Raw genomic sequence first — 14,994 nt, forward strand, 5'->3', positions numbered from 1 at the left:
GTTGAAAAATTGAACTCATATAGTTCGGTTCAGAAAAGCGTCTTGTTTGGTTTCATTTTCGTACAATCCTAAACGGCTAAACCCTTAATTTCATAATAAATAAAAAAATTTTAAAAAAAAACTTCCACGGTTAACTTTTAAACGTTGATAATATATTCTTTAATATTAATTTATTTAAATTTAATTTTTAAAATAATAATAATTAACATAAAATCATTAAATGAAAAAAAAATATTTTATAAAATTAAAGGATAAAATTAAAATTAATTAAGAAACACTCGACAAGCACGACTTAACTTTATTATTGTTTTTTCCTCTCCAATGTTTCTTGTTTTAATCTTAGACAATCATGATATTTTTAATAGAAACATTTGAAATGGCACTTGCCTCAAAGCCTTCAAGTTCATGGGATCTTAAAGGAGTCTCTGGGTATATTATGCAATCATATGGTTCAGTAAAAGTTCATGCAAAAAGTTCCAAGGGTCTGAAAGGAAGCTCAGTAAAAGAATTCTGCAAAATTAGATATTCTTCAATCATATAGTTATACAATTGTTTTTGAGCAAAAGCAGTCGATTTTATCAATATCCAAAGAATTATTACACTCACTAATCAGACTCAAGAAAGCAAGAAAACCCTCTAGTATAAGACTCCAAAAAACCACCCAGATACAACTTCCCAATCCCATATAGTTATACATTTTAAAGAAGAAATAACAGGGATGTGGGGTGTATATTTTATACAATCTTTTCAAAGATTAACCAAAAAAAAAAAAGCAGCTGAACTCAAGCTTTGCTTGCCACTTGAAACTCAAAAAACATATTAGGAAAAAAAAAAAGGAAAAAGCAGCTTAGTTACAAGATGGTTGGGGGAGGAAAATTTGATTAAAAGATGGGCAGAGAACATGCAAATGTTCCCCCGAATTGCAGGAATATAGGTTGTCAAGTGAAAAGTAATAGTACAAGAAGGGTGATTGAAGGTGGCAGAGGGCAATAAACACGGCATTTCTTGCTTTTGAATGGGATTGACGTTATAGAATTCTCATCATGTAGTAACTCAAGTGAAAAATCTTCAAGAGACATTCATCAATTCGATCCATTCTCCGTACGAATCAATTAATAAATTTGTGTGTGTAGGTACGTATGTTAGTTAAAACCTTCACATCTCAGACAATTCTTTTGGTGCCTTCTGTTCTGAACTCTTGTGGACATTTGAAGAGAGATTAAGACAATCCACCATCCACCGAAATTGGGTCAGGTTGTAATGTCAAGAAAACTCTGCGGAAGAAAATGACCCGTTTGGAGCATGACGCTTTCCAGTAATTTTTTAACCAACTTGAATATATTAAAATAAATATCTATTTCAAACCCAGCGGCCATATCTTTCACTTCTTTACCTTTAATTTAGATGAAGAGAAAAATAAAGAGAAGAAAATATTAGGAAAAAATTTCAAAAAAAATGACCTTTTTTAATCATTTTTTAAAGTTTTTGTTTCTAATATTCTCTCATACTTATTTTTCTCTCATTTTTTCCATATCCAAACAAACTGTTATCTGACAGTTAGGATCAGGACCCTCAGTTTTTATACTCACATTTCGTTTGCATATGATGTGATCTGAGACTGAGAATAGTTCAGAAAATTCGGTTGGTCCAACTTGTAGCGTAAGTAGTTATGTTACTCGGACACGGCACTAATATGCGATGTTAATAAAATTTATGCAAACATTTAAATCATTAATGATAAGTGATGAAAATGTCATTTAGTGTTAGTTACTCATTTAATATAAAACTGTGATGTGATGACAAAACTTATCCCAAATAATAATAATATATACTACTCACTCTGTTCAAAAATATAAAACATGTTTACCTGAATATCACTTTAATAAAATAGTTATCTATTTTTAAACTAATTTTATTTTTATTAAATATTTTATAATAAATATAAAGTTATTATTAATAGAGATGCTTTTAAAAAAATATAATAATTTTATTTCAAAAAATTAAAAATATTTTATATTTTTTAACATTTAATTGTTTAAAACATTTTTTATATATTTGAACTGAGGGAATATATTATGGACATGCTTTGAGATTTTTTAACACGTGGGTAAACACCGGCCGAAAAAAGTTGATAGCATCATGTTTCATTTCGGCAATTAATGAACCGATCATTTTGACTTCCACAAACAGTAAAGAAAACTGCATCATTAAATTTGAACTCATTAAAAAAAAAAATCAGGAGGTCATATGGCTCGTGAGTGTGCATGTTGAAAAATTAGAGCACACTACAAAAATACTTTCATATTATGTTAAAATGCATATAGATTTAAATTTTAATTTTAATTTGAGCTAAATTTATTATTTAAATAATTAAAAATGTATGAATTTATATTTAATTTAAATTTAAAATCAAGTTTCACCTCAATTTTTTTATAATTTAAAATCTTTTTCAAATCTCTATTAATCTAAATCCTAACTAATTTCTTTTATAATTTGATCAATTAACCGAAAAAGATAGGATTGAACCGGGACAGGGTTACCATTGTCAACCTAGACCAAACTTCCATCGTCGACCAAGATTAGACTGTTAGTATCAATCGAGACTGAACAATTGACTTTCGTTGGGACCAAACTGCCAATGCTGGCAGGGATCGAAAGACTGACTTCTACAAGGATAAAACCACCAGTGCCAACAAGGACCAAAGCGTGGGCGACAATCAAGACAAGACTATCGACTTCTACTAGGACCGAACAGCCAACTTTCACTATGACCGAACTACTAACAATGACGTGGACGGGACTATCGATGACAATTGGGATCAGATGACCGACTTTCATTAAGACTTGACCTCCAGCAATGACAAAAACATGGCAACCTATGATGATTGGGATCGAGCGGCCTCTTGCAACCAAGATCAAACCACCAGCACCAATCAAAGTCATTGGTTTGGTCTCAATCACGGTGGGAGCCAGCCGTTCAATCCCTATTGCATGTGGCAATCCAATTTTGGTGGGAGCTATCGATTATATTCTAGTTGATGTTGATGGTTTGATCCTAGTTGAAGTTGGCCATCCAGTCCCAATAGGCGCTGATGGTCTGGTGTCAATGGAAGTTAGCTGCTTAGACTGCCGACTTTTATTAGGAATGTCACCAACGTCATCTGAGTTTCTTTTAAATTCAAATGTAAAATTTAAAATTTAAAATTTTACTTTAAAATTCAAAGAAAGAATTTTATTATTATAATTTAAAATTTTTTATATCATCTAAATAAAGAATTTAAAATTTATAAATTTCAAATGTAAGATTTTAAATTAAAATTTTTAACTAAATTCACCCATTTAAATGCACCTTCAAAGAATTGAAGAAATTATAAAAACCATTTATTAGCTGAACCCGTTACCACCATTCCAAGCTTCCAATAATATGTTAACTGGAAGAAAGCTTTCAAAATGAAAATGATCATGAATTATTTCAAAATGTATGACTTTTGAAAGGGTTCATAAATACTCAAGAGTGGTATCTCATTAATGTTTTATAAATCATCAGCAAAAAGTTTCTCTTTTCGTAGATTTATGAATTACAAAGTTTATGAGCCACCATCAGGGTATAAATATTTAAAGAATCACCCTAATGTTCTGGTTGGCCGTCTTAGCATGTTTTCGGAGGACCAACATTATGTTTAGGCTTTAAACTGTTTGTCCTCTTTTACTTTTCCTTTTCTTCTTTTCAATCTTTTGCTTGCCTTTATATCCCATATATATATATATATATATATTCTTTTCATTTAAAATTATAAAATATTTTTAATTAAATTTTTTTTAATAAAATAATTATCTATTTTCAAACTAACCTTATCTTTTCATATTTTTTTTATTAAATATCTTATAATAAATATAAAATCATTCATTAATAAGAACACCTTTAAAAAAAATAATGATAAAAACTCAAAAAACTAAAAATACTTTATAATTTTAAATATTTAATTTTTTAAAAAATAGTTTATATTATTTAATGGAGGGAGTATAATCATATTACTTGAAGATGTACCATATCATTTCATTATCCGTAAAGGGCGAACATCTACCAACATTGAAACATACAAATCCTAAACCTTGACCATCACTGTATTTTTAGTACGTTTATTTAAAGGTTACCTATTTTTTAATAATTTAACTTAATATTTTAGATTATATATTTTTCAATAAAAAATTCAATTGATACTAGTTAAAAATAGACTATTTTTCTTTCAAACAAATAAATGAAGGGAAATAATCACATTAGAAAAAGGGGCCCTACAAATAATAAAAATGATTTTATTTTTACGATGAAAAACGGAAAAAAAACATTAAAATGGAACTAGAAGTGGAAATTTCCTATTGAAAAATCTGTAAACCTACGGTGTAACATTATTATAGTTCAGTACATAAGTAAATTTTGTAACAATTCATTAATGATTTGGTAAAATGATTCGTCGATGTCCAAAGGAAAATATCAAGGCCAACAAAGAAAATGAAGATGATGACATCAGGGAAACACCAGAAATCATCAGTGAATTTTATAATCAATCACATTTCATCCTGAAGCACGCGGCTAGAGCAGGGCTTGCCGTGAGAAGAGGTTTGTGTGGAGGGAAAACGGGTGACTGAGATCTTGAGACAGTAAAAGCTGCTATTCAACCTAAAGGACAAACAAAACGATTTCATTGTGAGTTTATATCAAAGCTTCGTCTTTAAAAGGTGAGCCTTTAAAATCATGAATGTGCGTTAGCCTTTGTTATCTGCAGAGGAAGCCATACATTTTTCTTCCTTCTCTATCGCAGAGTATGAGACAGAGAGACTCTGAAGAACTTGGGGCAATATTGTCTTCCTCGAGCCTTGTAGCATGTCAATCTCCCAACTTAAAGAAATTCAACTCTATCTGTTCCAAACAAATACCAGCACTTTCTCGGGTTGAACTTTCCTTCTGACTGACCCTTTTGGCTGTCCTTATAACTATAACTAGGCATTGTTTCCCCACTATTAGTAACTAGCGACCAGCACCACTATTCCTCCACCCTCATTCCCTGTAGGACTCTACCCAATTCAAACTCAATCGTCAGCTAACCGCTAATCCGAAGGCTCACCAACTCCCATCATACTGTTTCGCTGCCTCCTGGCATGGTTTTGTTATAAGGTCCAATCACTAGCTAGGACAAGAAGCTAGTTAGCCCCGCTGAGGGGTTCACTATTCACCAGTTTCAAACCAAAATTAGTTCATTTCAATAATCCTCACCATCACTCCCTGACATCATCAGAGGCAGACACACGGAGGAAACGGTGACTGATGTGTGTGTTTCAGTATAATCTTTTTCCCCATTTGGTTATCAGATTTTGTTATCAGATACACAGAGAAATACTTATAATGCTTTACTATTACAAAATGTGCCGGTGCATTATATCGTTCTGATTATTTTAATATATATCATTCTACAATTCTGGGCAGCGATTGATATGTCTTTGACCATAGAAGCAATAGATTTGAGTGGACATGTAAAGCTGGCGATATTCATATGCACAAGGAAGAATAATTAGAGTTCTACCCACTCCCCCACCCTCAAATCGTGAAAGCCGGAGCCACATGTGCTCGTGCTCTCTTCTTGTCCGTCTCACTGTCCGTTTGACTATAAAATTTTCTCTCATCTCCAAGAAGTTACTATGCTATCAGCTTTTACTCTTGTATTTCTAGAAAATTTCTGTATCATCATTTACCTCGCACAGCAAATACCACTCCTCCAGTATTGTGCAGAGTAACAAACCACAAACTACAGTCATTCAAACTGATTAAAAGTCACTAAAATAAAATTAGAGACAGATCCATTCCTGCCCGTGTGACCAAACAGAGGATTTTCAATGCAGTTGAGAGAAAAAGAGCAATTTTAGATTTTCTGTATTTAAAGTTCACAAACACTTCTAATGTTAGCCACTTTGAGATCACAAAAGGGTCTAAAGGGATGTAATGTGTGGCATGAAATATATTGCTTTCGAGGAATATACCCCCAACAAAGACCAGAAAAAAACAAAACTTTAATTTCTTTGGGATGGGTGGGGATTTGAAAATGAGGCTTTAATAAACTAGTGGCTCCAGCAAACTTTGAGTTATCACTATTTTCTTAAAAAGAAGAGCTGATTACTTGGTTCCACCATAAACTCTCTGCTTTACTACATAAAAAGAACAGCACCCAATTGCAAAACATGAGTAGGTGTGAACATAAGGTGGAAACAAAAGCAAAAACCGTACATGATAAAGGCAGCCAACGAATGGTCTATCTTGTCCTTGGATTTAGACATACCTGACAGTAGTATATTTACTTCATTATTTGCTTCGATTTCAGGAAAGGACCCCCCGGTAGCTTTCTCTTTCTCTTGATTACACCTCTGAGGCTCTGACCTTTGGAACCCCAAGACAGACGAAGGGCCTAATCTCTCTCCGAGCTCTTACTGATACTGGCAAACTGATTAGGCTGATAGTATTTCTGCCCTTCTTCTCGGTGGGTCATAATGTCGCGCTGCGAGTGAGCGGGAAAAAATGTGTACTAACACTTGACTAGAGTCAGGAAATAGAGAGGCTCGAAACTGGATAAATCCCCCACACAAAAAGGAATAACAAATATATAAGCATTTCAATGCCTAACCTCGTTTTGATATTGGTCCAAGTTATTCAAGATGAGCAATATCACTCAGTATAATACCCAACCTCTAAATACTCATTGAACTATTGAGGTGTCATGCTTAAATTTTAATTCAACTTAAAACCAAATAAATCTACATGAACCCCAAAATTCGCTCATTCACTCAATAAAACCAAAAAAGCATTAAGATTAAAATAAAAATTAAAGGAGAGGAAATGAACAGAGCTGATTTATTTTTCAGTTGGGACCCAGACTTCGGGTCCCTACCGAAAACACCCGTATCCTGCGCCAAAGATTGGCTGATTCACATGATGACATCTCTTTCATTCATTCAAATCAATGTTTCAACATCACATTCTTCTCCCTATATAAGCCTGGTTTCGAACCACGTTTTCCTATCAAGCTGAAAGCCAAATTCTCTTCAAATTTTCTCTCACAAACAATTTGTCAAACGCATGGAGTACAACATCCCTCCTACCAGCAACCATACCTCATCAACAGCGTCATCTTCGAAGGCGAAAAAAAAGAGCGGGAAGAAAAGCAAGGGAGGAGTGAAGCTTTCCACTGATCCACAGAGCGTGGCGGCTCGAGAACGAAGGCATCGAATCAGCGATCGGTTCAAGATCTTGCAGAGCATGGTCCCTGGTGGGAGTAAGATGGACACAGTGTCCATGTTGGAGGAAGCGATCCATTACGTGAAATTTCTGAAAACTCAGATATGGCTCCACCAAACCATGATCAGCTCTGTTGACGATGACCTTCCACTTCCCAACCATGAACAGTTCACTTCGTTTCAACAAAACCCATCATCTTCTTCTTCCGTGGGTTCTGTGCAGAATTTGACACAGATACCACTGGAACAGTATTGCTGCTTCCAAAATGAAGCGGCAACAACAATATTGAACGCCGATATGAACTATTGGCCAGCGTAGTCTTCTATTCTCTACTCGTCCTATAAGCTTAGTACGTCTAGTTAGTATCTGGCGTAAGGCTAGCTGTGATGTGATTACAAAATCTGCGTGTAAAAAATTGTTCAAATGCTGTCTTAGTTGGTGTGTGTGATCTATGATGCTGTTTTGTAGTGAAGGAAATGTCACTCTAGCATTTTTGCACTGTGATTATCAGACTTTTTAGTTTTTTTATTAAGATCTTTTGATAAAGAAATATATGCATAAATGAAGTCTGAAAAATTAATGTTGATTTACGAAGAAAAACATATTTAATTTTGAAAGTTGAACGAAGCAACACATTTATGATTTAAAAGAACACCATAGATCAAATTTGAACCAGAGCTCTCTCTCTCTCTCCAAATTTGAAGTTATGAATCCTTAGAGTTGGATGATCAAGGGATATAATCGTGATTTGAGTGTTGATCCTATCAGCCGAAGGTGTCTAGTTTGGGAATCGCCTGCACCACATTTGAGATGTTTGGTTAATGAGCTCTTTTGAGTTTTGTATTTATAAATTAATTTTAAAAACTAATCATGTTTTACAAATTAGTGAAATTACATATATACATAATGTCTCTTACATATAGAGTTACCAAGGAAAATAATTTAGTTCTGTTTTCCAGCATTTCGGATAACATATTCACGCCCAAATATGTAACGCTCGTTGTGTTTTCAACTCCAAAGTATCAATTTTTCTTTTTTTTTAAAAAAAAAAATCAAAGAACAATATAAGAATATTAACTTTAAAATAAAATGTTAACACTTAACAAAGTCCCCCAATGGAATTTAATTTAACTTTAATAATTTCAAAATTAGACACGTTTTTTTAACATTATGATAGTTAAAAATAAAGTAAGGTGTGAATAGAGATTAGGGGTTTAACCAACAAACGTTGGTCGGTCCTAATGGAGGCATTATGGCTACTTAAATAGGAGCTTTTGAATTTGAATTTACGTGAATATAAAAAATATTTTTAGGAAAGTTACTTTTAATTAAACTTAATAATTTTTCAATCTAATCCATTTAGATAATCATTTATATAACAAATATTCACATCCTAAAATCTTGTATTTCTTAATTATGTGATAAATTTCATCATGAAAAAATATTAAAGTAAAAATTGGTCAACAGGGTGAGGAGGTAAAAATATTTAGAAATGAGGATTAAATTTCAATAAACTTAAAAGGTCCTTGAAAGAAATTAAGTTTAGCTGAGAAAATTATTAGAATATCTGTCTGATTTAATATTGAAATTGAATTGCCATTAAAAAAGTATGGCGAGAATAGACCAATTATGTTATGACACTTCATCCAGTTAAAATATATTTTTAATTTTCTAATTTTATATAAAATTTTAATTTAATTTTTTAATTTTATTAGGTATTTTTTTAGTCCTCTAATCTTAATATCATTAGTTTTAAATGATTATTTTTATGTCAATTATTATTATTTTTAAAAATTAAATTTAACATGTCAATATTTAAAAATATTTAATTAATATTTAAAAATTCAATGTAAGAAATTTTTATGATAAAACTAATAATGTTAAAATTTTAAAAATTAAAAATATATTTTATAAAATTAAAAAACTAATATACATTAACAAATCTTATAGGAGGATGTTAATTGGTTAGCTCTTATTCAATCTCATTGTTCAATTTACGTAAATCGTAATTTAATGAAAAAATTAATTATTTAGTCATTATAGTTTTGGTATAATTATAAGTCAGTTACTGAACTTTAACTTATTATAACTTAATTCTTGAAGTTTTAATTTTGTTGTAAATTAGTTTCTGAACTTTACCTTTTATAATTTAGTCCTTGAAATTTTAATCTCTTAAATATTGATCCCTATATTTTAAAAATAAAATTATAAAAATAAAAAATATTTTAAAATTTTAATATTTATAAATATTAAAAAAGTTTAGTAATTTAAGATATTAGTAATAAATTTTAAAATATTTTTAATTTTTTATAATTTTAATTTTTAAAATATAAATATTAATATTTAAGAAGTTGAAACTTGAAAGATTAAATTGCAAAAAGCAAAGTTCAGGAGCTGATTTACAATCACATTAAAATTTTAGGAATTGAATTATAACAAGTTAAAATTTAAAAATTAAATTATAACTGAATTAAAATTATAGAATCAAATAATTAATTTTTTTAATTTAATTCTCTTATGCAATTAGCTGGCTCAACTTATTCTTGTGTTATTTTTTCTGTCTTTCCTATTTTCATCAATCCTACTACCGGTTCTCATTTCAAACGAAAACATTAATTTCGATCACATCTCCAACTCCATTTATGCCGTGGCTTATTCCCAATGATTATTAATCCTCTGTTTGGTCCCCTCTGTTGACAGGACCATAAATTTTCCTTCCATCTTATTGGTCATCTGACTTTGTTATGATGTCAATACTATACTCTCATTGGTTCATTCAATTTTGTATATCCCTCGGTTATATGTTCGGTTTTGGGATTCAATCCTGCCTGATTCAGTTTAAATCCAAGGGAGCATTAACTCCAACCGTTTATTAACTCTGTTGACGTCCATTGCCCTTTCCAATGCCTATTCTAATCTTCAATTTCTCGAGAGCGTTTCCTTTACTTTACTTCACTTTCTTCATTCTAGTTCTACATACCAGTCTTCCTTCCCTTCGCATTTCTTGACAGCCAGCTCGGATTCCTCTCCTCTTATCATAGAATCTCATGGTTCAGGTAATATTCTTTTCTTTTTACAATTAGCCATTTGTTTTTTGTTTTTTCCCTGCAACGTCTTCTCTGTCCTCTCTGTTATTAAAGTTTTGTTTATTTATAGATGGATACCAATCTTTAATTCAAGCTGTTCTTTTCCTATAGACGTGATACACTCTCCCAGAATTGAACTTATTTGTTCTCTCAGACTCTCACTCGTGCTTCTCTCACCATTGATGAATTTTGCGGATCCAAAGTTGAGTTCAATGTCTTTGTGGACCATACCAAATGGCGGCCTCGCCGCCGGCAGGTCCACCACTCCTTCCATCACTAGTCGTCCCACCTCTGTCTACAGTGATGTCCAAACCAGTCGTATCGGCTACAATCTTCCTCTTCCTCCCGTTCTCTGAAATCCTCAGGTTGTTGGTGGTCCCTGAAGCTCCGCTGCTGGACATCCAGGCATCAACTTATGCAATCTATGAATTTTCTAGATTCTTCTCATCCTTGAGTCTTATTCAATTTGGGGAATTTCTATTGTATATGTGAAATTAAGCATGCGTGCGAGGCTCAAGGTCTTGTATCCCTGCCTTATTGTTAATGAGATATCCTTTCCTATTTTAAAGATATTCTTGATACGTGTGTCATCTAGAATCCTTATGAAGTTTTCATGTGATAAATGGTTTCTCTCTCCCATGTTTTTTCTAGAAGGCACCACATACTGAAACTTTTCTTAATATTTGCAGTGATTGTCACTATGCATTATATTGATTTAATTTAATTATTGCATATTAAGCACAGGGGCATTGTCACGGTTGATCCTATCAGCTGATTCTCTTAGAATGGCAATAAATGAGTTTCGAGCATCAAAGGTGAACACAAATATTGACATCTTCATTTTGGGTATAAATTCAGCAAGCAAAAATGTGATGATAGCATTGAATAATGTCTAAATCTGAATATTTCTTTGAATTAAATTTTTAATTAAAAGTAGTAGATATGTATGAGTATTATTGAGATTTTATAATGTAACATAGGAGGAATTGTTTGAAAATTTGATTGAATGTGTGTGTGTATTTTTGGAAAATTAGATGTTTGAGACCTTTCTTGGTTATATGAAGTCTAATTTGACAGGTATTTGATGGAATTAAGACTGTTAATTCTCTTGGATGATTGTGATACTTGCATACCTCTAATAGACAAATAAAAGGTCATACGCAGGGCACATAGATGCTGTTGGGAGACTTAAATCTCTTGGTTACATGACTGTGTGATGTTTCTTGGAGTATGAAGGATACTTCAAAATATGTGCTTAAACCTGCTGCTCTTGAAGGCAATAAAGAAAACAAGCAGTCAGTAGACATGATTTTCAGAGATGATAAATCCTTAAATGAGTTGTTCAGTGAGATAAATTGAAGCTAGATTTTGATGTTTGTCTGCCAAATGATGGGAAAAGAAGAATCCATGTAATCAGTGTGGTAGATGAAATCAATATGGAGTATAAAATCATGGAATATTGCTACTAATACAAGAAATAAGATTTGTCATAATTTAAATTCGTATAGAAATTCATGTACTTGATATAAAATCATGGCTCTATAGCTACAATATTGATCTAAAACCGTTAGTACGCAATCAGTGCAATCATGGCTCATTAGAGGTATTAAATGTTGCTTTAATAATCTCAACAGCTGGCCAATGCTTCCATACTGTCCATTATATACCTGATTACACAACAGGAAGATCTCATTAGCAGGGCATTAAAAGCATCTATCAGTTCTTATATATGCATTATAAGTTATAACTAAGGTCTTAATAACTTGTATTCATCATAATGATTGCATTATTTCTTATCTCTTTCAAATCCTTTTTCTTATATCAGCTACTCCCATTTCATATCCAGATATTGGTATTTTTCAGATATATAGTTTTTTTTCAAATTACTTTCTCACATTCTTATGATATCTAATGGACATAATGTGAAGAAAATACTCGAGCCTGTTGAGTTGGATGGAACAAAGAGATTTACAATGATACAAATAATGTTACATCTAGTGGCGGAGTTAGGACTGGGAGCAATTTTTTTTTTTTTTAAGAATATGGTTATGCATATAATCATGTGAAGTTATGCATATTAACATTAAAAGTATATAAAGTTAATATATTTATATAAATATTTAAATTATGTGAAAGGGATATATATATATATATATATGAAATTGAATAAACTATATACTTTCTTTTTATTTTTGATGGAAAATTTTATTATAAATTAATATTGTAAAAATTTTGATTTATCATAACTAGTTATTATTACTTATTTAATGATGATGATTTGAGCATATCTCATGCATTTTCTTGAAGTTTAAAATAAGTATGTATCTTATATTTTATCTTGATACTAATTTTCTTTTAACAGTTATTTTATTTTCTATTCAAATTCAAAATACAAAAAATTTCTTTTAATTAACACATAAGATAAAATTATAAAACAAAGTTGTTGCTTATTTATTTATTTATTTATTTATTTTTTGACTGTTTCTGTTTGATTGAAGTCATTATTTCAAGCTAATCTCAACATGGCACTCACACGCTTTGCTCCTTTCCTTATTTCTAAGTTTGCTACTTGAATTCATACAAGGGGCATGTCAAAATATGAGTGGGGTTATAGTGTAAATTACATAAGATATTCATACAATTTTCAGATTTTAGGGGAGGCATCTACCCACTCTGGAGTTAACATAGTTTTGCTGTTAGTTACGTCGGATTAAGTTACATTTTGAGCTCTCTAGCTCAAATTTGAAATTTCTATGCCATCAATTTATTTCTATTTATGTCCTTCTTTAATCCGTGCAACACAAGAAAATTTCATCATACCAAAGATATTTTGTGAAGTTAATATGTTTCAAATGATTTCAATAACATATAATTTCTAACACTGTAGATATAAAAAATTTAATAGTACTCTACTAACCTCTACATATTATTACATTCATAATATAGCATGATTTATTATTTAATTTTTTTGTTCTTTACATTAACAATGTATTCACAAAAAACGTTGGTATGTATTCAAAATTGAATATATATCTAAACAAAACTTCGAAAGATAACATTATTGGTTAAATTGAAATTTTGTAATGTTGTAATCTATATTACTATTTATAATTTTCTCAAGTCAAACCCATTCAATGCACGTGATTCAGTTTATTTGCTATTTATTTCACGTTGCTCTCCACGTCTTATGGAAATGAAATGTTCATGCTGGTTGCTTTCATTTGACAAACTCCTCATCGTGGGGAATTAACTCTAGCCAATCAAATTATGTGTTAATATTTTTTATGGAAAATTTGACATTAAAAATTATCAAATTTAAAAAGTCAACATAAAAATCTACATGATCATTGACATTATTTAAATTATGAATATCCATGATGTAATTGAAGCTATTCTCTTTCTTTGCATATTTCATATAATTAAACCCAAACTACTTATTCACATTATTTAATTATTTCAAAATTTTATGATATCTTTGTATATCATACATTTTAAAAGCATTCTCTTTAATCTAATATATCAAATTATTTTTAAAAATTACTCAAAATAACTTATTAAAATAATAAAAAATCACAGCCAAATAATTCATTCCTTTTGTCTTCATTGAAATTATTGATTAAATTATTGATTTCATCAAAATTATTTAATTTGAAACGATGTTGTTCGCATTCGCCTTGTCTGTGCAAATGTTTTATTTCAGAATCATTATTGCTTTTTTACCCATCAACATTCTCTTTTCCACATACATTTTATTTTAAAAATTGTTTGGTAGATTTTGTGATCATCAAACGAGCTTTATTCAACTAATTTAAGGAATAATAGAATCAAGTTGAAGAGTTGTAAAATTTTACTAGAGGTCATGGTTGATTGATTTTGCCTCATCGGATGAAGATAAAGTCACTCCAATTTATAAATTAGAAGAGGTTTGTGAATTTTTACAGTCTTCACATGTTAGTATTGTGAAAGAAGTGTCGGAGGTCATCTTAAAATTATTAGAGCATAAGAGTCCAATTGTAAAACAAAAGGTATGATTTTTGTTTTAATAATTGTTCCTTGCTCAACTTGCACAAATTGAAAAAATTGTGGCCATTCAAATTTCTGTTTTATGTTGCTTTCTTATTTCATAGTTGTTCAATAAGAAATAGTAAAGCATGGTAAGTATCCGTTTTAACGCTCTACTGTAAAAGGTTTAAAATAATCCATTTTAAATTTAAAATCCTCTGTTAAAATTTGAACATAAAAACCACCTAATAATATTTAATTATTGAAAATTGAAATTTAAAAAACCATATTCCTACTTTAACTCTCTTAGATTTGTCTTTATTTATATTATTCCTCATCCTCTTTCTTGCAAAGATAATTATTATAACTAACCCATTAAAGTTAATTATTCCATATTCTAATCACACGTTCTTCCATTACTCCATTAATGAACATTTACAATCAAATGTGTAAAATATGTAAAATACTAGTTTTGATACTTGATAGTAAATTAAATCTCAGTCACTTCTAATAGTGAGAAAGATTAAATTTTAAACATTCAAATTTTCAATTATCTCATTAGAAATAAAACTATTTTCTTAAGACTTCACTATTAAATTGGTATATGTTTTTATTTCAATCCCT

General features: G+C 30.6%; 2 protein-coding genes across 2 annotated transcripts; both read left to right on the plus strand.

The window, feature by feature from the left end:
- Positions 1-7,123: 7,123 nt before the first annotated feature.
- LOC129288244 (transcription factor LAX PANICLE 1-like) lies at positions 7,124-7,600 on the plus strand. The gene has a single exon (XM_054924752.1). It carries the CDS (start codon positions 7,124-7,126, stop codon positions 7,598-7,600), a length of 477 nt encoding a protein of 158 aa, XP_054780727.1.
- Positions 7,601-10,083: 2,483 nt separating this feature from the next.
- On the plus strand, positions 10,084-11,879 carry LOC129288245 (uncharacterized). Its single transcript, XM_054924753.1, has 4 exons — positions 10,084-10,090; positions 10,132-10,338; positions 11,113-11,183; positions 11,446-11,879. Exons 1-4 carry the CDS (start codon positions 10,084-10,086, stop codon positions 11,482-11,484), a joined length of 324 nt encoding a protein of 107 aa, XP_054780728.1. The 3' UTR covers positions 11,485-11,879.
- The last annotated feature ends 3,115 nt before the right edge of the window (positions 11,880-14,994 follow it).

The sequence above is a fragment of the Prosopis cineraria genome, unplaced genomic scaffold (genome assembly GCF_029017545.1).
Source record: "Prosopis cineraria cultivar Desert tree isolate PC_DT_omini unplaced genomic scaffold, ASM2901754v1 PC12, whole genome shotgun sequence".
NCBI lineage: Eukaryota > Viridiplantae > Streptophyta > Magnoliopsida > Fabales > Fabaceae > Prosopis > Prosopis cineraria.